Below are 26468 nucleotides of genomic sequence, written 5' to 3'. Positions count from 1 at the left end.
TTTTGCGAACATGCTTCCATTGGGATGTTGGAAATATTAGATTTGTTGTTTTATGCGAGAAGTATCGTGTTTTCATCTGATAGTGTTTAGTAAAACATTTTGAAAGTGCATTTTGCTAATTGGTGTTTAATATAAATGCGAAAGTATTATTAAAATTTGACATATTATGGATTATAAAATTAGTTTTAGGTTAAAATATGAAATATATATTTGACAATGATTTCTCTTAATTTTGTTACATCGGTCTACAATCGTATCCTTATAATAATTGATATTAGCTTTATTATATACAAAATTTTACCTGCAGATCCGCTCGCATGAAAATGTTTTCCCGGGATAAATATATTGTGGAAATAAATAGTAGTAGCACTTAGGAATAATTTAACTTCGAATTAGCGAAACAAAACCGGTTTATTAGTTCCGGATTTCAAACAAACAAACTCTTTAGCTTTATATATAGGTGATATTATCAAAAGCATATTCCAATCTGTTCATATTGACGTAGTGTCGACGCAGAGTTTTTTAAGCAAAAAGACAAAATGTAACACAATCTATTTCATTCGCGGTAAATGGCATACTTCCAATGTAATTTTTACACAACTATTCAATAAGCACACACAAAACATCCATAAAGATGCAGAGTGCAACAAACCTCAACAATGTTATTAAAAAAAATCTATCTACGTCAATATCTCAAACACAATCGTATTTTAAACTTTTATTCACGCGGACGTAAAAACTCGTCCATTTTATTATTGTCGTCTAGCGCCACGTACCGACAAACGTAAACATAACGATCGTAAACGTACCGTGCGATGAACAATAAACATCGGGTTTACAATCGAATCGTGAAATATCGCCACTTCGACTTCGCGCTGGCATGGATTGAGTGTGCCAGGCTGTGTCCCACTGTTGGGCAAGTGCCTTAGTATTGCGAGGCTGTTTTCACTCTACGTTTAAGCATCTATATGATACCAAAATTTTTAACAACTTAAAACACATAAAATCTATAACTTAAATTATCGGGAAGCTAAAAATAAAATAATTGTTTGACTGTTCCTACTTACACAGAAGATTAACAAATTTTATGAAAAGTATCAAATGACTAAAATATGTTAACTATTTTGTTGTATCGATCCTACTTCAATTGTAAAAGTTTGCAAGTTTTTCTATTGTAATTAACGGCTTCTTTCCTCTACCTTTGTTATTATTTAACCTCAGCATTCTTTATGCTTCTTCTACATAAAACAGTCTACCATACACCAAGAGCCTCGTGCGGAGTGTGAAGTGATTTGCTGTATACATTGCTTTAGGGATGAAGGAATAATTGGTGTGTTTTTGTTAAATCTCTTTACAACCTGTCACAGCGTCCTAGTAATGAAATGAAAATGTATTTGCCTAATTGTGGTTACATAAAGATATTACAAATCACGAGTTAGTGTCACATAATCTGTCATTTTTGACGTGCAAATGTTACTTACAATTGTTTAAACACCGCACTCATTATTATTTTTCTCCTATATAAAACACTACCATACACCAAGAGCTTCGTATGGAGTATTTAGCTAAATACTTTGTTTTGGGGATGGAGGCGTGATAGATGTGTAATAGTATCAGCCCTGTATTATATACTGTCCCACTGCTGGGCACGGGTCTCCTCTATTACTGAGAGGGATTAGGCCTTAGTCCACCACGCTGGCCTGGAGCGGATTGGTTGACTTCACACACCCTCGAAAATTTCTATAGAAAATTTCTCAGGTATGCAGGTTCCCTCACGATGTTTTCCTTCACCGTTAAAGCAAGCGATAATTCACAAAGAACACACACATAATTTTTTAGAAAAGTCAGAGGTGTGTAGGATTTGAACCAGCGGACATTCGTCTCGACAGTTCGTTCCACAACCAACTAGGCTATCGCCGATAGATGTGTGTTTTTTGTTATATCTCATTGCAGCGTGAGAGCTGACGTCATGAAGAGTGACTATGCGTTCCATTTCCCAAATTTTATCGCGACGATCTTTAAAACTATTTTAATATTCAGTTTAAGGTTTCCGCAAACGTGTTATTAAATATTAAAATTTTTGCGCGCAGCCGAGTAAGTTTAATTTTAAACAGGTCAACAGTTTGGTATCGTGGGTCGATGCACTAGGTTAAAGCGAGGCTGTGAAACGGTTGCGAGTTGAGATATTAATAAGTAACATATAAAAATGTAACAGCCTAACCAAAAATATCAAAGCTTTGCATGTGGTGGTAGATCTCTCATATGCGAGAGTCCGCTTGAGTAAGTACCACCGCAATGTCGACATCTACGCTATTTAACAGCTTCGATTCTCGTCCATAACACACTTCCTAATCATTGATGTCTCACCCTCTACCAGTAGCTGTCCTGAGTCGAGGTTCGTAACCCGTTAAGGTTGCTCTCAACATTGTCTAAACAACTGCTCTGAACGTAATTTGCTAAGGTTTGTGAACGCCTCAAGCGCTCACCCAAAGTCCGGTGTATTTGTATAAGCCAACCATTATACGCTCAGAGGCAATTCTTGTGTTTGGTCTTCGCACCGAATGCATGCACGTGCACGGGAGGACTCTTTCTCGCGGCTCTACGCACACAGTTATGTATACCTCATGTTTGCCAAATTCACGATAAAGCCTATGAGGGCTCGCGAACCTTTCCTGGCCTTCTCTCCTCCGCCAACCTAAGAGGGATCCTTATCCTTCCCCCAAATATCGCTTGCCAACTTTCCTCCAGTACCCTGTAGTCGCTATGTCTGGAGATTCTGAAATAAAATGATTTATTTGAATCTGTAAAATGTTATATATTACTATATATTCCGTCAATATTAACTCTACCATTAGTTCGGAAAGCAGTTCTCACCAGAGAAGAACGGGCAAGAAACTTTGGTGTTGCTCTTTTTAATTTAGGGTAAAGACTACAGTACATGATAAAGAGAGAAGATAAATAAAAATACAATTGGTTTTTTATTGTTTTTAGAGCATTCTTATAGCATCCCAAACGCAGGTTTCTTCCGGTATTGTCTGCGAGGTCTGGTCTTCAAAAGACCCTTGTCCTAACAAACGTAATATATAAAAGTAACAGCAGCAGCTAATTCCTTCCATCAGGTGTTCTCAAAACCAGCGAATAAATGTAACATTCTTGTCCAGTTTTTGTAGCGCGTGCCAAGAGAAACATAGTGTTTGTTTATTCTACGACGTTTACGCTGGACATGTATTGTTTTATTGAAATTTACACCAAAAAATACATTCGGTTTTGAGGCAGGTTAGTAAAATAAGTGAAGATGTTGTTTGCTGGTAGAATATTTTTTATATCCGCCTGGATAGCGACTGTACACAAGGTGTTAAAACCCGCTGTAGTGGCCCACGTAAATGTGTCGCGTTTTGGAATTCGTCTGTGTATATCCGGATCCAATAGGCCGGCATAATTGTGTTTATTGTCGAGGGGTAATCATCTCTCTTCAGTCGAAGATCTATTGAACCCCTCTCCACTTACTATCAGGCGTAGTGGGATCATTTCGCTGTGTACGTATAAAAAAAATTGCAGATATCTGTATTTAGATACATAGGTATGTATTGTCTGACCGGGAAAATAGAACACCTGCTTTGAAGAAGCCATTTTTGTGTTTCCGATCTAAAGTTAACATTCAGTATAAAGATTTCTTATAATTACGCGCATGTTGACCTTAAACTTTGAGGAGACAATAATGATATAAAAACCGGAATAAAATCCGAAAACTATTTATTTCAATTAACGTTATCACTACAAGATATTGTACCATAATTCACCACAGGCGACTGGCGAGGTTTTTATTTATCTGGTCACTGAATAACAACAACCAGCCAGCTAGGTTATTAAAAAAATATTTTGATTTCATCAAAAGCTAGTAGGCACGGGTAAAAGTGAACATACGGAGCGACATAGTCGTGAAATAACGACCAAGCTCCTTAAAAGATTAAAAAAAGCCAGCTAGGTGGACTAAGATCTAAACCTCAGTAGTATAGAACACTTGTTCTCTGTAAAAGAATAATTATAGTACTGTTGGTATAAAAATATTTTTGTGAGGGTATATGTAACACTTTTTGCTACAAAAACATGAGCGTTTGACAGGCCGAGGCTATAATCGTTGACGTCTCATCCTTTCCCAATGACTGTTCTGAGCCGAGGTCCGTGACCCGTTAGTATGTCGCTCTTAGCATGGTCACTTAATTTTCAAGGGTTGCGAGCGCCTAAAGCCCTCACCCGAAAGTCCGATGTTTGTATAAGCCGGCCCTGCCAGGCTAACAAACGTATAGGTTAAAAAAAAATAGAAGCTGAGGCAGTTGGTCATTCATAGTTGACTGGTGGTAGATCTCTCATATATGAGAGTCCGCTTGAATAGGTAATGTCAATTTCTGCTGCCAAGCAACAGTGTGTAGTCATTGTTGTGTTCCGGTTTGAAGGACATTATAGCCAGTATACCTACTGGACATAATAAGACTTAACATCTCACGTCTCAGGATGGCGAGCGCAGTGGAATACTAAACAATACTTTGAAATTCACGGTGTTGGATGGTGTTTCTGCTGTTTATGGGCGGTCGTATCGCTTACCATCAGGCGAACGGCAAGGTCGACTCGTCATTCAAAGCAATTAACAAATCATATTGGTTGGTTGGTTTGTATAATATTTGTGCAAGAATATCTTTAGTCAGATATAGATCTTATTATATAATATAATAATATCAGCCCTGTATTATATACTGTTCCACTGTTGGGCACGGGCCTCCTCTACTACTGTACTACTGAGAGGGATTAGGCCTTAGTCCACCACGCTGGCCTAGTGCGGATTGGTAGACTTCATACACCTTCGAAAGTCCTATAGAAAATAGTTTTTATTTTAATCAAAATCGCTTCAGTTCCTAACACTACTGATATTGTTTATAGACATGTTCGTTGGATAGTAGATATCATAGTTATTATTAGACATCGTATATTTTGAACCGTGGAGATCTGAGTGCGATGCGCCGTTTGGATAAACATTATGAATTGCGCGAAAAACACGTGGGTTATCAGAGATTGTAATGCCGAACGTATTTTTGTAAGCATATGGACAGTTATATTATTGAGTCTACAATATATCATATCTTAATATAAGTCACCTGTTCATCACCATGAACTAACCAGTATAAAGTTTGATCGTTACGCTTGTATATTACTTTAAGTAGTTTATTATAAATATAATATATATAAAAACAAAAGACAAATCCCACCTTTATCCTTGAAGGAGTAGACAGAGGGGCAACCAGTGTACCCACTTTCGCCGGTATTCCAAGCCGATATCTAGCAGAAAAGTTAAACATGACTACCCGACCCTGAATTCGAACCCAGGACTTCAGAGCAATACTGTACCGTACACACAATGTAATACGCCATCAAGGTATCATTTATAGTGATGCCTTTATTATTTAATACCATTGACGTATATTCCATTTAAACTATTTGTTCAAAATCTGAACAAAAATGGCAACCAAAACGTCAATGTTATAACCTATTTATTCACTTGAAGAACAAATAATATTATTTATTTGACTAATATTATTCAAACCTAGGTGTACATTTAGACTCGATTTTTTATATCATGAGTGCCACTCCGTACACAATCACAAGCTGTCAATATTGACCATACTAAAGTCAGTTTGAATGGATTGCAGTTCAATTCAGTTGGACACAGTGAATGTGCGGAACGCCAAATCTTGTACGTAGAACATGTATCGATGCTTAATACATTATGAGACTGATAAGCGCGTAGATTTGACGATGGACATCTTCACATACACTTTTGGGACTAAAACATTGTATAAGAGATATCTGAAGCGCAGAAACTGCGTTATTTTTAAACCCTTTTAAACTGATTGTATTTGAGGCCCCTCGGGGCTTGCAGGGTCTATCATAGTATTGCTACACACGATGCTATGATATATTGGAATCAAGATAGGTTTGTACCCGAGGTTATAAAAGATATTGCGGCTTGGTGCTGGTGTGGAATTATTTTGACTTTGGACTCTTAGAATAAACGATTTCTTATAGATATGCGAAATAGAATATTACTATTTGTTTTTATACGTGCACGGCAATATGACTCTACTGCACCTGATGGTAAGTGGAGTCGACTGACGAGTGATGATTATACCTCAGCAGTCGATACAATTATGCCGGCCTGTTAGAGTCGGATATATACAGGCTGATCCCGAACGCTATACACTTACGTGAGCCACTATAGCGGGTTTTAAATTATTAAAGTAGTTTTACTAGTTTTATATTTACCGTGTTACAATCGAGAAAAAACAAGTATATTACAATGTTCGGGGAAAAAAGGGGGAAGGGGGACAATCGACCAATCACGATGAAGAATTTGCTTTACGTCAAAGTTCCTTTGTCTGATAATAAATATCGCATATGGTTTTAATAAATATAATCTTGAATAAGGAGCTTAGTAATAGTGCCTCGGAAAGCACGTAAAGCCATTGGCCCTGCGTCTGATCTCTCTGGTCAGGTCAGATTGCCGTCTCACCGGACTATGAGAGTGAAGGAACAGAGAGTGCACTTGTGTATTACACACACACTATAATATCTCCTGCGTACTTGACTGATCTCCGTAGTGATTGGCTGCCGTGGCCGAAATTCGGTTACGAAGAATCATAATCATCATCTTTGAAATGGGTGGATTTGCGAGCAACTCATAGCTTGGTAATTATATTAAAATAAAATATTCTTTTTTTCTTTTTAAATGAATATTCTCATTTATTTACATTATGACTTACTGCACCTCGGTGGCGATAGCCTAGGTGGGTGTGGAACGGACTGCTGAGACGAATGTCCGCAGGTTCAAATCCCAAGGGCACACACCTCTGACTTTTCTAAAATTATGTGTGAATATTCTTTATAGGGATTTTGAGAGTGAAGTCTACCAATCCGCACTAGACCAGCGTGGTGGACTAAGGTTTAACCCCTCTCAGTAGTAGAGAACGCCTGTGCCCAACAGTGGGACAGTATATTATTATTTACTGCACCTATAAAAATGTTAATAAATCGCATCCCCCCTCTGACCTTTGCTTTTTTTATAATGATAAAGCCAGACGGGCGTGAGCGGACTCATCCGCTCTGATGCATTTCCGATTACAAATAGAGCGTCATAATCTAGGCTATAATAGTGTACGTCACGTAATGTTTCCTTTATTGATAAATTATGCGAACTATTTAGGCCAAAATTATCTCCCTGTTTGTTGAATAAATTAGTATTCATTTGCTTTGTTGGAATTATTATTTTATGTTTTGAGCTATCAACAGAGGGAATAGATCGACTGAAGCATCTACAATAACTGAAGGACACATACGTTGTTAGTTAAATAAATAGGAAAAAAAATCTACCTTCTTGCTTTGTATTATATCAGCTTATCATATCCCAATGTTCGGCAAAGGCCTCCCCGACATCCTTGTATGACTCACGATCCTGCGCTATAGTGAAACAGTTATTTTGAAATAATTCCAGTTCGTCTCGCCATCTCTTCTTTGGTCTACTTCGACGTCTACGAGCAGTGACAGGGCTCCACAAGGTAGCAATCCTGGCCCGACTCGTCTAACGTGACCAGCTCAGTTCAATCTGAGTTTAGCGGCTTCTTGCTTTGGTCTTGGGAAATTTTACAAGTCATAATAATACGAAGTTCAGTTCTTATCCCCACTTTATAGTATTATTTTGGGTTGTTTGGTTCTGGAATTGAGCCTAGAACGTAAGTTTAGTAACGATTTTAATACTAGAACACTGAAGCTATGATTAAAAAAAAACACCCGATTTTCCTAAGATTAGAAATTATACCCGATATGGTTGCAGACTCGCCTATTATATGGGATTGATTGCTCGGCTACACTCGGCTCTCGGCACTCGGGTAATATTGAGATACAACTTGAATCTAGTTGGCTGGCAGATAAACAAAGCTGAGAAACAGACTTGTTATCACAGCAATGCTTCCTTAGATAAAAATAATTTTAACAAAAAATTAAACCGCCTTCAAAAACCACTCAAAACCAAAAAATAATTTCATATAACAGGTATATACTGGATACGAATTTTGGAGTCGGTGCCTAATTAAAATTACTAGTTAAGCTGGATTTTAATTGCATAGTCTATCTATGAGCTTCCGAAGATGTTGGTCGAGGCTCTTTGGTATCAACCCATGCGCAGAAACGACAATCGGGACAATAATAATGTTAATAGGAGATTCCTCACTTTGAATCCCTAACCACCGGTGGCTTGGGTCTTGAGCTTCGCCATCGGAATATCATTATTTTTTTTATATGCATGTTTTCTTTATTAAAGAATATATATGTAAAAAACACCTTTAAAATAAAGAGAATAAAAACATAATAATGTATTTATATATCACAAAGTTTACAATGACAATAATAAAGTATATTACAAAGGATTGTCTTCATTTAACGGCACTCTAAAACTTTAGTTACACCTCTGCCTACCCCTACGTGGACAAAAGTGTGAATTTAAAGTTCATTAGTCACATCAGTTCATAATAAAAAGCTTCAACACATAAATCCAAAGTGCAGTTTATGAAACGGGATGAGAGCTCTGAATTATAGCTTTCTTCATCTCAGAGTAATGAATTTGGGCCGTGGGCAAGTGGGCAGTGAAAAATATGCCGGCGAGCCGTAACTCATGGAATGCAGAAATATCTCGTGTTTCAGAACAACATATAGTGCTCGGCAGCATATACAGGCTCATTTTGACATCGCATTACTAAATGAAACCACATATTTATCTACTTGGAAATAACACTTTACAATAAATTACTTGAGCCGTAGATGTAAAATAAAAATGTCTAAGTTTCGAAAAAATATTTATTAATAAAAAGTAATTTTAACTTTACGCGCCCTAATGCCACTACTACTACTCTAAGAGAATTCGTTTCAACGGCAATATCATACTTTCAGTCAGGATTACACTCACGTACACGCCATAATCGCATTAAACTACAAAATGATAAAAAAATCAGAAAATTAATTTCAGGAATTTTGGAGAAAATATTCGTTATTAATGGTTGATTTTTGGCACAATGTCAGCAAAGGTGAAGACGAATATGTGGTTTACTTTAGTAACGCAAAGTCAAAATGACCCTGTATATCATGACAGGTGGAATAAGCATTGTAGTTAATATCTTCTAAGCTCCCTTTTTATTTTATTGCTTTGTATGACGAGACGAGCTTGCCGCTCGCCTGATGGTAAGCAATACGACCGCCCATAAACAGTAGAAACAATATCCAACACCTTGAATTACAAGTATTGTTTGGTATTCCACTGCGCTCACCATCCTGATACATGAGATGTTAAGTCTATTATGTCCAGTAGTTAGACTGGCTACAACGTCCTTCAATCCGGAACACAACAGTGACTACACACCGCTGCTTGGCGGCAGAAATAGACATTGTGGTGGTACCTACCCAGGACGAGTCTCACATAAGAGAGACCTACCACCAGTAATCGTCATCAAGTAGCCGTACTGTATTTTACTATCCAATACCCGAAATATCTTCAAAACATTGTTCCGACGGTAAATTATAGCATTTACTTTGTGAGTCAGGCGTTTACACTCCACGTACACGAACAATTGGGTAACTGACTCTAAAATACTGTGTATACAATACAATTTACATATTACATATACTGTTAAACGCTCTTTTTACAGTAAACACTATATTAGCAAAATAATTACAGAATACAATTTTAGACATTTTTTGACAACGTCCAACCAAAGAGAATAATTATAATAGAATAGTTGCCGCGTGACATATCTTCTCTTCTGCCAGCCTGCCCGCGCAGCCGAATACTTCCGGAAACGCCCGATGTCATCGGCTAGGACAGCGGCGCGTAACAATACATTTACTTTTATTCAAGACTAACTTTTGTATATCCAGTGAGGTATGCATGATTGTGTCGACTGGCCAAAGTAATAATATCTCGTCAGTCAACACTATTTGGACTCCACTTCACTTACCATCAGGTGCAACGGAGTCACATTCTCGTATGCGTATAAAAAAATAACTGTGGCATAGGGTGTTAAGTCTAATAATATCCAATTATAATTTCCCTGTTTAAATAAATAAAAACCCGAATGTAATAGTTCTTGTACAATGCTTTGCTTTGTTGTGCCCTTTTAAAAATAAATAATACTACCGTTGTATTATGTTCCTCAGATCACAGAACTCGTCTATTACCAAGTTTAGGTTATAGTCCATCAAGGTAGTTTAGTGCGGAATGGATCAAGTGTAGATTTAATTGTATTAATGTAGAGAAACTTTTTTTTAATAGCTTTAAAATGAATTTAAGTAACTTCTTTCACTAATTGAAATATGTATTATTCCCGATTGAGGCCCCATTTTAGTCAATTTTAAGTTTCATATAGTACGCGAATCGGTGTTCAAAAAATATAATGGACTCATAATAAAAAAACAAGTAGGTGTTGTTAGAAACCCACTCTATAATATCGATGTTTCAAAGGGCTGATTGACTCAAGTGATATATTTTTTTTTAATTTAACCAAGATTTTTTTTTAATTCTTTGTACTACCTTCAAAAGATACAAAAAATACATTGATATCGTATTTTTTATAACTGAATACCGCAAATAATAACGTTTGTCAATAACTCCACGCTTTTATTTCATATTTACAAAAACTTATAGCATGTTTATCCATAAAACATGATTAAGTGAAGAAAAAATGGCGTCCGCCGGAAATTAACCTAAAAAGTTTTCACGCGAAATATCGTCAGTATAAGGGTAGTTTTAGCGTAGTGGTAAACGAGGCGCAAAGATGAATGCGATGAGGTCTGTATATGGCCGAAATTACCTCAAAAATCAGAGGAGAAGATTTTGTTTGTCACGTTTTTTTTAAAAGAGGTCTGAATAAGAGTAAGTCTCAAAACTCAAACTGTGGTTTTATATATCTATACTATTATATAAAGCTGAAGAGTTTGTTTGTTTGTTTGTTTGTTTGTTTGAACGCGCCAATCTCAGTAACTACCGGTCCAAACTGAAAAATTCTTTTTGCGTTGGATAGCCCTTTGTTCGTGGAGTGCTATAGGCTATATATCATCACGCTATACCCAATAGGAGCGGAGCAGTAATGGCTAATCTCAGGAACTACCGGTCCAAACTGAAAAATTATTTTTGCGTTGGATAGCTCTTTGATCGTGGAGTGCTATAGGCTATATATCATCACGCTATACCCAATAGGAGCGGAGCAGTAATGGCTAATCTCAGGAACTACCGGTCCAAACTGAAAAATTCTTTTTGCGTTGGATAGCTCTTTGATCGTGGAGTGCTATAGGCTATATATCATCACGCTATATACCAATAGGAGCGGAGCAGTAATGGCTAATCTCAGGAACTACCGGTCCAAACTGAAAAATTCTTTTTGCGTTGGATAGCTCTTTGTGCGTGGAGTGCTATAGGCTATATATCATCACGCTATACCCAATAGGAGCGGAGCAGTAATGGCTAATCTCAGGAACTACCGGTTCGAACTGAAAAATTCTTTTTGAATTGAATAGCCCTTTGTTTTTGGAGTGCTCTAAGTTATATATCATCACGCTATGACCAATAGGAGCGGATCAGTAATGGCTATTCTCAGGAACTACCGGTTCGAAATGAAAAAATCTTTTTGTGTTGAATAGCCCTTTGTTTTTGGAGTGCTCTAAGTTATATATCATCACGCTATGACCAATAGGAGCGGAGCAGTAATGAAACATGTTGCAAACACGGGGACAATTTATTAGTATTGAGAGCTTCTGTTGCGTGCGCTGCGTAAACGGTTAAAGTTATGCAACAATGATGTATGACGGGATTGTTCCTCTTAAAAAGTTCTAAAAAATATATTATAAAACATAGTCCCCCGCTGCATCTGTCTGCCTGAACGTATTAAACTCAAAAACTACCCAACGTATTAAGATGAAATTTGGTATGGAGTCAGTTTGAGACCCCGGGAAGAACATAGGCTCCCGGGAAACCACTACTTTTATAACGGAAAACTTTAGCCTGAAAAACTTTATAACGCGGGCGGAGCCGCGGGCAAAAGCTAGTCTATATATATAAAAGAAAGTGGCGTTAGTTATACTTTTTATAACTCAAGAACGGATGAATCGATTTGGCTGAAAAGTGGTGGAGAGGTAGCTTAGAACCAGGAGACGGACATAGGATACTTTTTATCCCGTTCCCACGGGAACGGGACGTGACATAAGACGTGGTTTAAGAAAGCAAAATTTGGTATGGAGATAGTATAAGACCCTGGGAAGTTTATAGGCTACTATTCCGGGAAAATGTATAGCGGGACTTTTATCCCGAAAAACTCCTTCACGCGGGCGAAGCCGCGAGCAATAGCTAGTACTTGCTGTATGTAACTTTTACTTTCTAGAGCACATGTTTTGGGTTATAATTATAGTCCAGGAATTATTTTTCATGTCATAATATGTTGCATTCATGATTGTAACCCGATTTGTGTTTAATAAACAAATAAATAAATAAAAATACGTCTACTTTTTAAGTCTATTTTTTAAGTCAGGAAACTAGACAACGATTTATTCAGTGTTACTTATAAACTTGTTCTAGCGTTAAGAGGTGGTTAAGAACTGCTTAAATAACTGTCACAAACATTACCAGTTCCTGGTTTAAACCTTATTAAGAGGCAAGATGGCGGGTTTTGACTTACAGCTGATCGAGTACATTTGTGTTTTAAGCATAGTATTGGGAATTTTTTATAAGTAAGACTGGTTATGGTTACGCGAATGTTAGACATTGAAATAAAACTATTTTTCTGATTTAATCGCGGTTTTTTATACTATGATTTTCGCCCGATGTTTCGAAGACTTGTAGCTTTCATGATCACTCCGTCCCGTGACCGAAAAATAGTTTTATTTTGAGTTCATATATAATTATTCTTTGGGTAGTATGTTTTTAATGGGCTGTAGATTTCACCAATCAAGTCAATTACTTATTAAACACGCTATGGCATTTAAAAAATATTATAAGCTATATAGATATACTAGCTTTTCTCGCAGCTTCTACCGCGTGAAAAAGTTTTCCGGGATAAAAGTCCCGTATATTTTTCGGGATAAAAAATTGCCTATAACCTTCCTAAGGTCCTAAACCATCTCCATACCAAATTTTATAAAATTCGTTCAGTAGATTTTGGAAAAAATCGGTAATATACAAACAGACATCAAACGGGACTTTGTTTTAAAATATGTATAGATATCTCCACTACCTTTAACTAAGTGGACTGGCTATCAGATAGTGAGTCTGACGAGAGATATTTATATTTTATAATATTAAGATATTATATTCATCATCCACTGACTTATATTCGATTGCAAACTCAACTAGGCAATGGCAACTGATCAAGCTACGAGCATAAACCATTAAAATTCTTAGATTTTTCATTGATAAATCATTGAAATTAACAATTAAAAAGCAAAATTATATTCCCACTTCCTCACAGATATCAACATTTAACCTCAAACACCTTAAAATACCATCTTAACTGGCTAAATCGATTTAAGTATTTATTGTATTTTCTGTACAAATGACTTTTAACCGACTTCAAAAAAATGAGGAGGTTATCAATTCGACATGAATGCTTTTTTTTGGAATCTCTTGGGAATATAAATATCTAACAGAAGATCGAACTGACTGTCATCGACAAGCCTTATATTTGATAAACAAATACACCGCGTGCTAACCGCGTGTTTTAATTTAAATTCTTCAAAGAAACTCGGAAAGTCCGCTCATGATAACATATTGCTCTATGACGTAACATCAATAATATAGATATGATCTTTATGGGTGTATAAATAAAGTCTATTTTTAAAGGGAAGGGCTCAGCCTTGTGGAGCGTTTAATGAAAATATATGGATTCATATTTTGTCAGTAAACGCTTTATCTTCTGAGGTACACACCTGTGTTATGGGATCGTGTATTTATTTAGTTCAACTACGTAGAGGAGGCACATTTTGCACTTTAGCAAAGGAGCCGTTCAAGTATTACGTAATGCAATTTTTGAAGACTTTTGACCCCCCCCCCCTCCAAAAGTTATGTAACCGTAAAGTTACAACCTTTTTTCTAATTATTTTACGCAAAATACCGGAGTCGTTAAAATGCCTTTGATATTCTTTTAAAATAAAAAAAACAATGTTACATAAAGCTTTGTACGAAGCCTCTGTAAAGCATCGTAACGTTTTACAAGACCCCCCTCTCCCCAAATTGCGTTACGTAACAAAGTTACGTTACGTTACAAAGACTTAAACGGCCCCTAATTTTTCTCTTTCTAATCGTTCCCTCAATGCTGAGGATCGTGACCTCTGTCACTTGGTTGCGTCTTGGAAAGCTGATCGCCAGGCATGACGGTCCTCCGCCAGATGCAGTGACTCCGGATTAGCCAATGTTTAATAATAATAATAATAATATCAGCCCTGTATTATATACTGTCCCACTGTTGAGCACGGGCCTCCTCTACTACTGAGAGGGATTAGGCCTTAGTCCATCACGCTGACCTAGTGCGGATTGGTAGACTACACACACCCTCGAAAATTCCTATAGAGAATTTCTCAGGTATGCAGGTTTCCGCACGATGTTTTCCTTCACCGTTAAAGCAAGCGATAATTCACAAAGAATACACACATATTTTTTTAGAAAAGTCAGAGGTGTGTGCCCTTGGGATTTGAAACTGCGGACATGCGTCTCGACAGTCCGTTCCATAACCAACTAAGCAATCGCCGCTTAATAGCCAATGTTTAAGCTTCGATTTAATCTGATGATTTTATGTGTAAAATAATAAATAATTTTATAAGATACGTTTTAATATAAAAACCTACCTTATAATAATTTTATAAGGCAGGTTTTTAAAAAGTTTTTATTATTATATTATGGCTGCAACAGTCAACTTAACAAATATATAGTCTTAACAAATATATAAAATATCTAAAACAGTACTTGACTGAGACATATTAAAATACAGTTAACAATGTTCATTGAGTATTAAGTTAAAGAGATTTTTGTGGATTTTTACGACTATTTTCAAAAAATATTTAATTAGGTCTTCGAAATTCTTAAACAGCGATAACCAGTCCTAATTTTGATAACGCTGTTATATTAATTTAAAAGTTATTTAAAAAGTAGATCCGATAGAGGGCGACTGCAACGAACCTTCAAATTTCAAATATCAGACAGTCTTAAGAAGGCCGGGTCAAAAGTACCCTGAACCGGCGAGAATGCATGAAAAGATTGATGAAGGTGGAAGAAGCGAGAGAAGTATGCCAGAATCGTGCAAAATGGCAATCCATAGTCTCTGCCTACCCCTATGGGATAGAAGCGTGATACTATGTATATATGTACGAACGGAATTTCCCGTAAATACTTCATGCTTAAATAATTCTTTAAAATATCTTATTTTGGTATAATATTATAGTAACAGACGCAAACTTTATATTGCCAACTGGATATTTATCAAAAATTCATTCAGTCCAGATGTCAGCAGACTTAGTCCGCAGTATAAACTAGCATCCCATGTTACATCGAGTTCACACGTATTGCCGATAAAACGCATTGTCAATTCATTGTTCTCTTGAAAATTCAACGACCTCTAGTGGAATTAAACTTAAGTGAGATAGGTAGCTATTTTTAATGCGCTAAAAAGATTTTTAAAGGTTTATATGTTTTTATTGTAAAGGTTAATCTACGTATTTTTTTTTATTTATTTATTTTAAACTCTTTATTGTGCATTTAAGATATAATAGAAAAATAAAGATACAGTAGTTACTAGTTTTATATAATATGGAAGGACAATTCACGGTTTTATTGCTATCGCCATTTTCTTCCAGACAACCTTTGGATGGACTCAGTCAATTATTAAAATGGACTGCTTGACTAACTTCTTACTACAATTATAATATTACAGTTCAAAGTAATTAGATTCGTTACAAATGATTATAAACGATGCAATGAATATAATACTTCATTTCTGCCGGCAAGCAGCATTGTAGCCAATACAACTATTGGTCATAATAAGACTCAACATCTCATGTCTCAGGATGACGAGCGCAGTGGAATACCAAACAATACCTTGAAATTCAAGTTGTTTGATGGTGTTTCTACTGCTTATAGGCGGTCGTATCGCTTACCATCAGCTGAACGGCAAGCTCGTCTCGTCATTCAAAGCAATAATAAACATACTATATTTAAAAATTACTTATAATCCCTTGTCCAACCATTTATAAACTCTTAATAAAGACACGAATCGCTGAAATTTTAATGTGACAACACAGCCGTGGGAAAGCCGCGCAGTTTTCGGAACGCGCGGGAATTACGCCCTTATGTACACTTTGGTTCAAGTCATATTTAAAGAGCCATAATGTTATTTCGTATTTCTTAGACTAGCCTATGATCTTTGCTTTATATTACATTTTATAGCTAGTATACTGTTGCTACGCCTACGTGATGAAGCCCTACTGGTTTACGTGATAAAAGTAAACTATTATTTATCTTAATAAGTTATTTGTACCTATTGAAGAGAAACAAATTCAATTTAGTATATCAGTTTGCTGGTGGTAGGATATATTTTATATCCGCCTGGATAGCGATCACCGAACATAAGGTGTTAAAACCCGCCATAGTGGCCCACGTAAGTGTCGCGTTGATGATCAGCCTGTGTATATCCGATTACAACAGTCCGACATAATTGTATTAACTGCCGAGGGGTAATCATCTCCTGTCAGTCGACATTCTATTGGACCCTGCTCCACTTACCATCAGGTGCAGTGGGGTCACTTTTCCGAGTCCGAATAAAAAAACAGTCAATTTTCCTAATGACTCCCGGTGATCTTTACAATTTACTTATAAAACCATAGAAATTAATTCTAGCATGACCGGGAAAGTAACATATGCTTCGTGGATTCCACTATTGCTTTTAGTTTTACAGTTAAAGTTGTCCGTACAAGAAATTGGTTCCATATTTTACTAAATTGTAGTGAGGTTTTTTATTTTCCTGGTTAGCTATACTGAACGTTGTAGGGTGAAAATCATAGTGTATTATGGCTCGCATGTATAAAAGATCTCATCATACTGTTACTTACTCAACAACTTATCATAATTAAAATGTAAAACTTGTAAAAGCTTTTAAAAGCTCACAAAAGCTATATAGAGTTGATGCGAACGCGTCGTTAACAAAAACTTCCTTTTACATTGTTTACGATGGAATATTTGAGAAGCTCACACGTGTATGCTTGTCTTTGTTTTTCAGTGAATCATAAACAAAAGAGTGCGTACGAGTATGTGTCAAATAGTTTGGTTTGTTCGTGCGATAGATTGTCTCTATGGAATTTTTCAACACTACGTGACTGCCCATAAATTGAATGATCAGAGTATGCATTATAGGGTTGAGTACCTACCAACATCATGTCCTCTCACAAGTTGTAGGGAGAATGGGATATCGGCATCTTCAAGTCTTATAAACAGCAATCATGTTTTGAGTGGTTCAGTAACAATACTCTGACATTCAGGCTGAGGTTAAAACTGATATATAATCCACACTTTTTGATGAACCTTCACAATGACTTATCAATATTTGTTAATCATGCAATAACCTTGGAATAACTTGTAAAAACTATAATAATAAAGAACTTCCAGTATATATTCATAAAAATTTCAAGACTATTTTTGTAAACCATCTTGCATCTCTCATCTTAAACTATCTCTCTCTTTCCAGGTACGGAGACATGGTGCCAGGGACCATCGCAGGGAAGATAGTGGGAGGCGTGTGCTCCCTCTCAGGAGTGCTGGTGATCGCCCTGCCTGTCCCGGTCATCGTGTCCAACTTCTCCAGGATCTATCATCAGAACCAGCGGGCTGACAAGAGGAAGGCTCAGAGGGTATGGACTAGAAATAAAGGGTTTAGTTTCGATGTAAGATTTTAGTGGTATTAAGGAGCTGTTTGATGATGAAAGAGTTGTTTTTGATATTGGGTAAAGGTTTAAAATTGTTTTGCTTGGGTGATTTTTAAATAAACTATCCAAACCTTTTGATCTAATTTTGAATCCTGTTGAAACGTCGGTAGACTCATGAATAGATTTTTCAAAAACTTATCCTATTTTGGGTTCTGTACACATCTAGAAATAATTCCGAACACGAGCCTAATACCATTGAGACACTCTATGAAACACTAGTTTATCGGAGTATGCGACATAATAATACGATCTAGTAGATATTTTAACGATAAACAGTTGGTGTTTAAACCTATCTTAGAACATTTCGTCGTTGTTAATCTTCTATTTTGCTTTCCATTTCACATTCTATTAAACCAACTCTAACTTCAATCCATTGTCTTCACTTCTTCCATCTTTTTACCATTAAACATTACAGAAAGCCCGCCTTGCGCGTATTCGCATCGCCAAAGCCTCATCTGGCGCTGCGTTCGTGTCCAAGAAGAAGGCTGCCGAGGCGCGGCTCGCTGCGCAAGAGTCGGGCGTGGAACTCGACGACGCCGGCCGCGACGAGGACATTTTCGAGTTGCAGCATCACCATCTGCTCAGATGTCTGGAGCGCACTACGGTATGGATGACTTCTGATACATCAATCTTTACTAGTTCAATAGTCAACTATACATTCATAGTAGTAAATAAAATAATGACATATTCCAAAATTATTAATTTGTGGGAATCGTCAAAAAACTTTTTTACTTTTAATTTTTATACATGCTATATGTTTCATTTTTGACTTATCTTCAACAAGTTAAATTTTATAGCAACTTAAAAAAAACTTCGCCGACAGAAATGAATTTTTTGATGATTCCCACACATTAACAATTTTAGTATAGGTCATTATTTTATTAAGAGTGCGATATTACAAATCACATTCCCGCTTCACATACTTAGGACCTCTACTAAAATCCAAATCACGAATTCCAGGACCGCGAGTTCGTCGAAATGGAGAACCCGTACAACGGCGCGGCGAAGCGGCCCGGCTCGCCGTCGCCGCTCGCGTCGCCCGCGCACTCGGGCCGCGCGCCGGCGCTGCTCGCGTGCTGCGCGCGCTGCGGCTGCTGCCCGCAGAAATATCAGGTGATGTGCTGTGGGATCTTTGATATTGTTAAACGTATAAGTTTACGGGTATTTATATAATACTGAGCTACTTATGTCTTCTTTAGGGGATTTAGATTAGATGTTAAGGAATGTGGAAATTTCATTCATAGCCCTCTAATATAAGTCGTTACTAATGGCGTTGCGTCGTCACGCAACTTCGAAGTTTTTATCACGGAGTGTAAAGATGTAGATAGAGCTAAAAATCGAGAAATACAAAAGGAAAGACAGTAATAATAGTCTGTATTATATTTACATATATGTATATTTATCTATGTATTTCCTTACATCTATTTTTATAACATAATATTTTAAGATAAATAGCAATATACGTGTATAATGTTGTATTTTTAATAAGGTAGAGAGTGTGTTCAGTCAAAATGATTGTGGTAAAATAAAAGTACTATGTTAATGGAACATCAACGAAATGATGATTTTGACAGAGACACCGACGTTCGGTGCGATGCGTGAGTCCACTCGTACACCCATTCAATGAGGTACCTTCGCCACCGCTCTACCGAACAATGGTACTTTTTACTCCGTAATGTATTCATTAGTCTAGTTTGCTACTCGACTGGCTAGTTTTAGTACAAAAAGGGTTGGTTGAAATCTAGATACCGTAAAATGGTATAACATTGAAGAGTTTTACGTAGCTCCAATTTCAGTATTATAGTTGGTAGTATAAAAATTCTCTAACGTATTGAAAGAGATTAGAGTATATAAAAAGAGAGATAAGATAATTAATATCTTAGTAGATTATAAAGATCTCAGAGGTAAAGTGAATTTAGAAAGCAGTGCTAGAATTACCCTGCGATATCTTGACATTCATTATTAAAACGTGGAGACTTCTTTGATGAAATATGACTCCCCTTTGGCGCATTTACCTGTTAAGTCAGGTATATTTGCCACTGCAGTACCTATTACTCCTCTGGGAGTTATTGAGGCCTCTTAACGCTTGTTACTTATTGTTAAAAGTTTTTGCTAGAATAGGTAATATAATGGCAAAAGAATAATATGTGAAAATTAAATGGCTAGTACTAAAAGTAATTTTTAGTAGTAATGCTAAGATACCATCAGTTTCAAGCACTACCTTTGTATCCGCTACTTATTTCTTATCTGCGTAAGTACGTATAGGCTAGTTTTGGTACCTATATTGAGAAAAGAAATATATAACTATATAATCTCGATAGCAGATTATTAATATGCGTGTTCTACTGACAGAAGCGCGGTCGTTCGGCGCGGTGCGTGAGTCCCCTCGGTCGCATCTACCCGTTAAGCGAGGTACCGTCGCCACCGCAGTACCCGTTACCCCGCTGCGCATTTATTGTTCCGTGTTGCTTGCTACATATTTCAGTGGCTAGTACTAAAATGTTACTATATTCATATAAATGAGGTTTCTGTTTATATTCAATGGAAACTCGATATCAGTTATATGCGTGGCTTGCTACTGTTAATAGTAAAATGTATCGTAATGTGTGCTAAATAAAATTAAGAATCAATTGAGGTAATATAAAATATGTTTGATATGACTTTAAATTTAATATTCTGCTCTTGTAGGATGGAGTGGCTAGATATGTAGATTTTATATGAGATACAGCAATGATTATAGGGTAATTATAGAATAATATTATAAGAATAAGTGTGTTTATATATTTCCTATGTCCAACAGTGGACTGATGATGACCATGATGATGAATGAAACCATTTTACTTTACTATTAATTGTGAATTTATCGTAAATATGCAAATTTATTGTTAAGGCTAAATGTTTTAATAACAGATGTATAAGGAGATTTTTTATAAATTATAATAGACTTTCGTAATGAATATTTTTAAAGTGGTGTAGCGAAATTGCGTAAGTTAAAAATTACCAAAAACGTAAGTGCGATTTTTAAGACATTAGTAAGCTTTAAAATAATATTTTTAGTGTTAAAACCGACTGTTTCTGTTGCGTAATATTGCGTGTGCGGTACATCGCTCTGAAGTCCTGGGTTCAAGTAATATGGCGTAGTATTACGTTGTATTCGTGTGCTGTACCACACAGTTCTGATTTCCTGGGTTCGAATCCCAGGCCGGGGAAAGTGATATTGGGTATTTCTACAATGTCAGCCCGGTGTCTGGAGTTTGTGCTCGGTATGACGATAAGCTCGCTTTACATTTTAGGACGGAACTCACAGCGGAAAAGTGGGTGCCTAGATTACACCTCTGCTTACCCCTTCGGAAATAAAGGCGTGATGAGCTTTTACGTACGTTTATTAATTATTGGCAACTCGTAATCATTATACAAGCCTTACTGGGGCCTTATTCTCTATCCCGCACGTTATTTCAACAGTGTGTAACAAGCAAGGAACACTACGCGTCATGTTTAGGACTATAGAAACTTGACTTACAGAATACCATTCCACGCACATTTCTCGAAGATAACATGACACGGCCGCGTTACGCGTTTACACTATCATACAGAATAAGGGCCCTGAATGTTGTGGCTTAAACAGCAAAGTGTGGTAACTCGCCACTATCAAAATTTTACTTCAGATGAGAAGCTTAGTGCCATGTTGTGAAGTGTATGTACTGAATATATACATTTTTTAATATTTAAATTTTGAATTAATTTGGTTACTAATTTTGAAATAGACTGATCAAAGTAAATAAATAGTATTTAAAAAATCATTTTTCATATATTTAGCTATCAATATGAACCAAATTAATTTTAAATAAGGCCCTACTCCTTCTATGGGGGCAAATCCGTGTGTTTGCAATTATAGGCGTTCTAATCAAAGGACAGATTTCATAGGTGGTTTAAGGATAGGGTATTTTTCGGCACTTGTATCTATACGGTTATCAAAGCTGTCTTTGAATAAAATCGCTCGTAATTGAAGAGGACGGATTTGCCTCCTTAGACGGCATAGAACCCCTGATTTTATAAACAATCTATTTCAGGGATATAATGATTAGTTTATGTATTTTATTATCCATTTATTTATATTTTATCCTGGCACAGCAATAACTACTGACTACTGCGTCTAGTGTTAAATATATAGTAGTAAAAATATAATCTCAAAATAGAGGTTTACGGCGTAAAATATATCTTATTCATTTTCCTTTTTTTAAATATAAATAATAGAACCCAAATAACTCATGTTTATTGTGTTAATGTCATGAACCACGGACTTTTGGTAAGTATTTTAAGTAAGGTTATAAAAGTAAATAAAAAATTTCGTCATATTGGTGAAATGAAGAACATTTTTGATGAGGCTAGTTTGTATAATTAAAGATATAAATCATTGTACCAGAACTCTGATTTCTATAAAATTCTTTGTAAGAAAATATCTGTGTATTTTTTTTTTCTTTTTTATTGTTTTTTTTTATTTGTCTATTATCTGTACTCTATACTTGACACGTTTTATTTAGAATTTCTTCTTACAAAACACTACACTAGGTATTATTTTGAGTATTTGACTACAAAACAATTTTCGGACGTGAAACTTTTTTTGGAAGACCGTAGACAGTGTGCGTATATTTTTAAAATCCTGTGAATAATATCTCATATAAGATTTTTTAACATAATATTTTCTGGCCAAAACCTTTTTATTATTATGAAAAAAAAAATGTTTGATTTGGTTGCAAAACCAGAGTGCATATTTCTTTTATGGGGAATTTTTGATTTTGGAATCCATAAACTTCAAAAGAAGTTTCACCTATAATATTTACATTATCTTTGTTTCCTATTGACCGTAGAGTAGACTACTATGGAACAAGGTCTTGCGACGGTACAAATGTGCATCACATCTAACATCACTTTATTTTTATACTATGAAATTTAAATGAAAGCCCTGTTCTTTAAATTTAAAAATGGAAAGAGCGCTCTTTATTTTGAAATTTAAATTTATAATGTTAAGCCCCGAAAGGAGTTTCACATCAGTGTTATCAAAAAGGTTGAGTTTCCAATTGGCTGACAGGTCCTGCTGTTAGAGTCGAGTAGGAAGGGTCGGATGAAGGGCGCACGTCGGTACACTTCCGCGTCGCGTCCGTCCGACACGTCAGTGTCGGCGGCGGCCAGTGAGGACCCGTTACCAGTACGTTGTGTGGCGCCGCGCAGCGATCCGAACTAGCTTTTTTATTTTTATTGTATTTTTTTTTATTTTTGTCGAGTTGAGTTGTGTTTTTTTTAGATTTTAGAGGATATTAATTAAGTAAACAGGAAAAAAATACCAAGTTTTTTTTTATTTAAATTAAGTGTACCATTTGTTGACAACTACTTATTTCTAATCTACTTATAAATGATTTATGTTTTTCCAAAAACAGAAATAAAATAGTTAGTTCTTTTTTTTATTTTCAGTAGCCAGTTTATTTCCCTATTTTCTTTTTTTATCTTTTTTTTTAGCAATCTGAAATCCGTATCGCTGTGCGGTGTCCTTCGTTAAACAATCCGTCATTGGCTTTCGATGTGTGCAGGGTGTTGGCTGCGTACCATGTTGTTGCTTCGTACGACACATGTGTCGCTACGTGTGTTGTACACAGGCGTAACTAGAGTTTTGTGGAAATAGTTACATAATATAAAAAATATCGAAATACAATTTACATTTAAAAATGAGAATATAAATAAAATAAATTACTTGTTAAAAATATTAGAATTTTTTTAAGTGTTTTTAAAAAAGTTACGCCATGTATCTCGAATTCCCTTTGGCGTAAGAAGTGTTTATCGTAAGTTTATCTCATTCGAAATTTAAAATCATTGCGCCCCGAATCTAGTTACGCCGATGAATGTCGTCGTTGTATTATGAGCTTGCGCTATTGTGTATTTAAACTAAACTTACGCTGAGAATCTATGGATATGTAAATTATTTTTGTTTTCCCTCTTGTATCATTGTATTTGAGTTGCTTTATTCTTCAAATGCCTACTGCCTTTGACTTTCTAATCAAAAAATATTTCAAAAAATATATGAAAAGATTTTTAAACCTAACGTAACAGTTGTAATTTTATTGTAATTATTAAAAGATGCTTCAATCTTCCCAGCTGCGTAACTTTTATTTAATTTGCTTAAAATGAACAATGAAGAATAAAGCGACTAAGTAGATCCAAAAGTGTTGTAATTGTTAATAAATGATGTCGTATAAATGTTTAAGTGATGTTTTTTAACATAAAACATGCAGTATCTGATGCCAACACACTGCACACATATTACAAATTTTAATTGGCAACATTACTAAGAAAGAGCCTCTTTGCTTGCCAGCTAACTTAAACACCTCGCAAAATTTAAAAATGGAACGCCACGATTTTTACTTTTATTCATAAAAAGTAAAAATTATTTAGCAATCAATTTTAAATTAAAAACGGTGTTTGATGCTCTTCGAAGGAATTTAAACGATATATTCTTATAATAATGCAATTCATCGACATTCATATAGAAAACTAGATAATTCAAATTCGACCACACACGAATAAGTCATTATTACTCTCACATACATCATTTTTACATGAACATTACTCGCTAGTGGGTCTACATTACAAAAAGTAATTTTAATTGGCATGTAAGCACACTATTCTTTTCATTCAGAACACTTACATCGATGCTACTTGACACATTTTTACTTTTACTTTTGTGTATTTTTTTATTGAATTTTTTGCGTCGGTGTTTTTTTCTGTGGAATCCTTATTGTGAAGCTTTTTAAGGTGTAAAGCTTTAATGTTTATGTGTCAGTAAAGTATATAAACTCCTGTAGTTAGTTATATATAATATATAAAGTTTAGTTAAAGCAACTCAAAAGTCTTCCATACTGACTAGTATATTTTAAACTAAATAGACTTCAAATATTTGAAATTAAAATTCAGAAAAATTATATTTGCAAATTGATCGCGAAACGTTTCAAAATAAGAAATTATACCAAGTATTATAAAATAGAGAAGCGATATATTTTCTAAAATGTTTATTTACCTTAGAAATATTTTTTTACATTCACCCTCACATTTTGAATTAATATTAATGTTTTGTTTCACAGCAAGCTTGCGGTAAATACATTCCCGCTGGTAGCACGGTGCAAGGAAACCAGACCGGTGTTGCGATGGACGGGACTTACTTAGTGGAAGCGTCCTTCTAGGGGCCGTCCACCAGCTCCCATGTGGAAAGCTACGTGTAACCAAAACGGTCCTCCGTTCGGAGGATCAACCCTCTCTAGGAGACCTACTCCTAGTCTGACTGTGTCATCTGTTACCCAAACAATTACTAGTTTATAAAAAAAAAATATCTGTGTAATTTTTAACGTTTCATAAGTCTAACACAATACTGCCTAACACAATGGATTATCATTTGTATTACGGTTAATATTGTTACTATAACGGTAATTGATGTGAATAATAACGGAATGGAAGCGCGTCTCATTCCATTTCATGTTACATTCTATTTTTAAAATGTTATTCTAAGCTTCCATTCCAAATTCAAACGGTGGTACCAGCGTTGTATTGAATAAAGGAAAATGCCGTTATGCATTTTGATTTTGGAATTGGAAAGATTGTATTCCTATTTTGGAATGAAGTGTTCTGTGTGGGACAGAAGTTGATTGACTTTCGTGTTATCGCCGCGTAGTATTCTTTTATCTGAATAGCGTAGATGTAAGAATTTAAATGTTAATGAACGACCGAAGGGAATTATTCGCTTCTATTTATTGACAACGAGCGATGTATTATGAAAATGTGTATTTCAGAGAAGCGGTATTAGAAAAGACAAATAGTTTTCAAATTTCAATAGTAGTCAATAGTTATTCGAGTCATATCAATTAGATCATGTTTGAAATAGACGTACCGGTTATTGATAATAATAGAACGAGGTAAACTGTTCTTTGTTAAAGTCGTTCTACGAATTTTAGCCCTTTTAGTACGACGGATTTATTCGTTTCGCGTAAATTTCTCGGTTGACGTGATAATCCGTCGTATTCTAAACGAGTAAGCAGTCCTCTGTATACGATGTAATTCATATTTGGAGGAGTTGCCCCGAAAGGGTGTAACAGACCTGATAGTTAGATTGTTTCCTGTTTATATGTCATAGAAATAATGGACTATAACTAAAGAGAGTTGTGAGCTCGGTACATTTCCCAGTTATTATTCTTTATTTTTTTTAATCCACTAGGACTCTAGTGCCTTCGATGTCGGTTATTTCAGTACCATAACTGAATTGTAACTCTGCGTTAGTGAGGTGTAGATAGTATTATTGTGACTATCGCCTGGATAGTCGATAGTTGCAATGTCTCGGCTCTCATTCTCTGATGATTTTGATTATTTATTATCACACAATT

The 26468-nt window shown here is 35.8% G+C and overlaps 1 protein-coding gene across 1 annotated transcript in view; it reads left to right on the top strand.

Annotated features, from left to right (window-relative positions):
- The window catches only part of LOC115442974 (potassium voltage-gated channel protein Shal), a 78778-nt gene extending 52809 nt beyond the window's left edge, over positions 1-25969 (top strand). The window contains exons 2-6 of the mRNA XM_030168225.2: positions 17811-17973; positions 18464-18652; positions 19009-19161; positions 23138-23254; positions 25179-25969. Of these exons, the coding sequence (XP_030024085.1) occupies positions 17811-17973; positions 18464-18652; positions 19009-19161; positions 23138-23254; positions 25179-25277 (721 nt within the window). The 3' untranslated portion in view covers positions 25278-25969. The remainder of the gene's footprint in view (positions 1-17810; positions 17974-18463; positions 18653-19008; positions 19162-23137; positions 23255-25178) is intronic.
- The last annotated feature ends 499 nt before the right edge of the window (positions 25970-26468 follow it).

Source organism: Manduca sexta, chromosome 3 (genome assembly GCF_014839805.1).
Source record: "Manduca sexta isolate Smith_Timp_Sample1 chromosome 3, JHU_Msex_v1.0, whole genome shotgun sequence".
Classification (NCBI taxonomy): domain Eukaryota; kingdom Metazoa; phylum Arthropoda; class Insecta; order Lepidoptera; family Sphingidae; genus Manduca; species Manduca sexta.
This window is presented reverse-complemented; position numbering and strand designations above follow the sequence as displayed.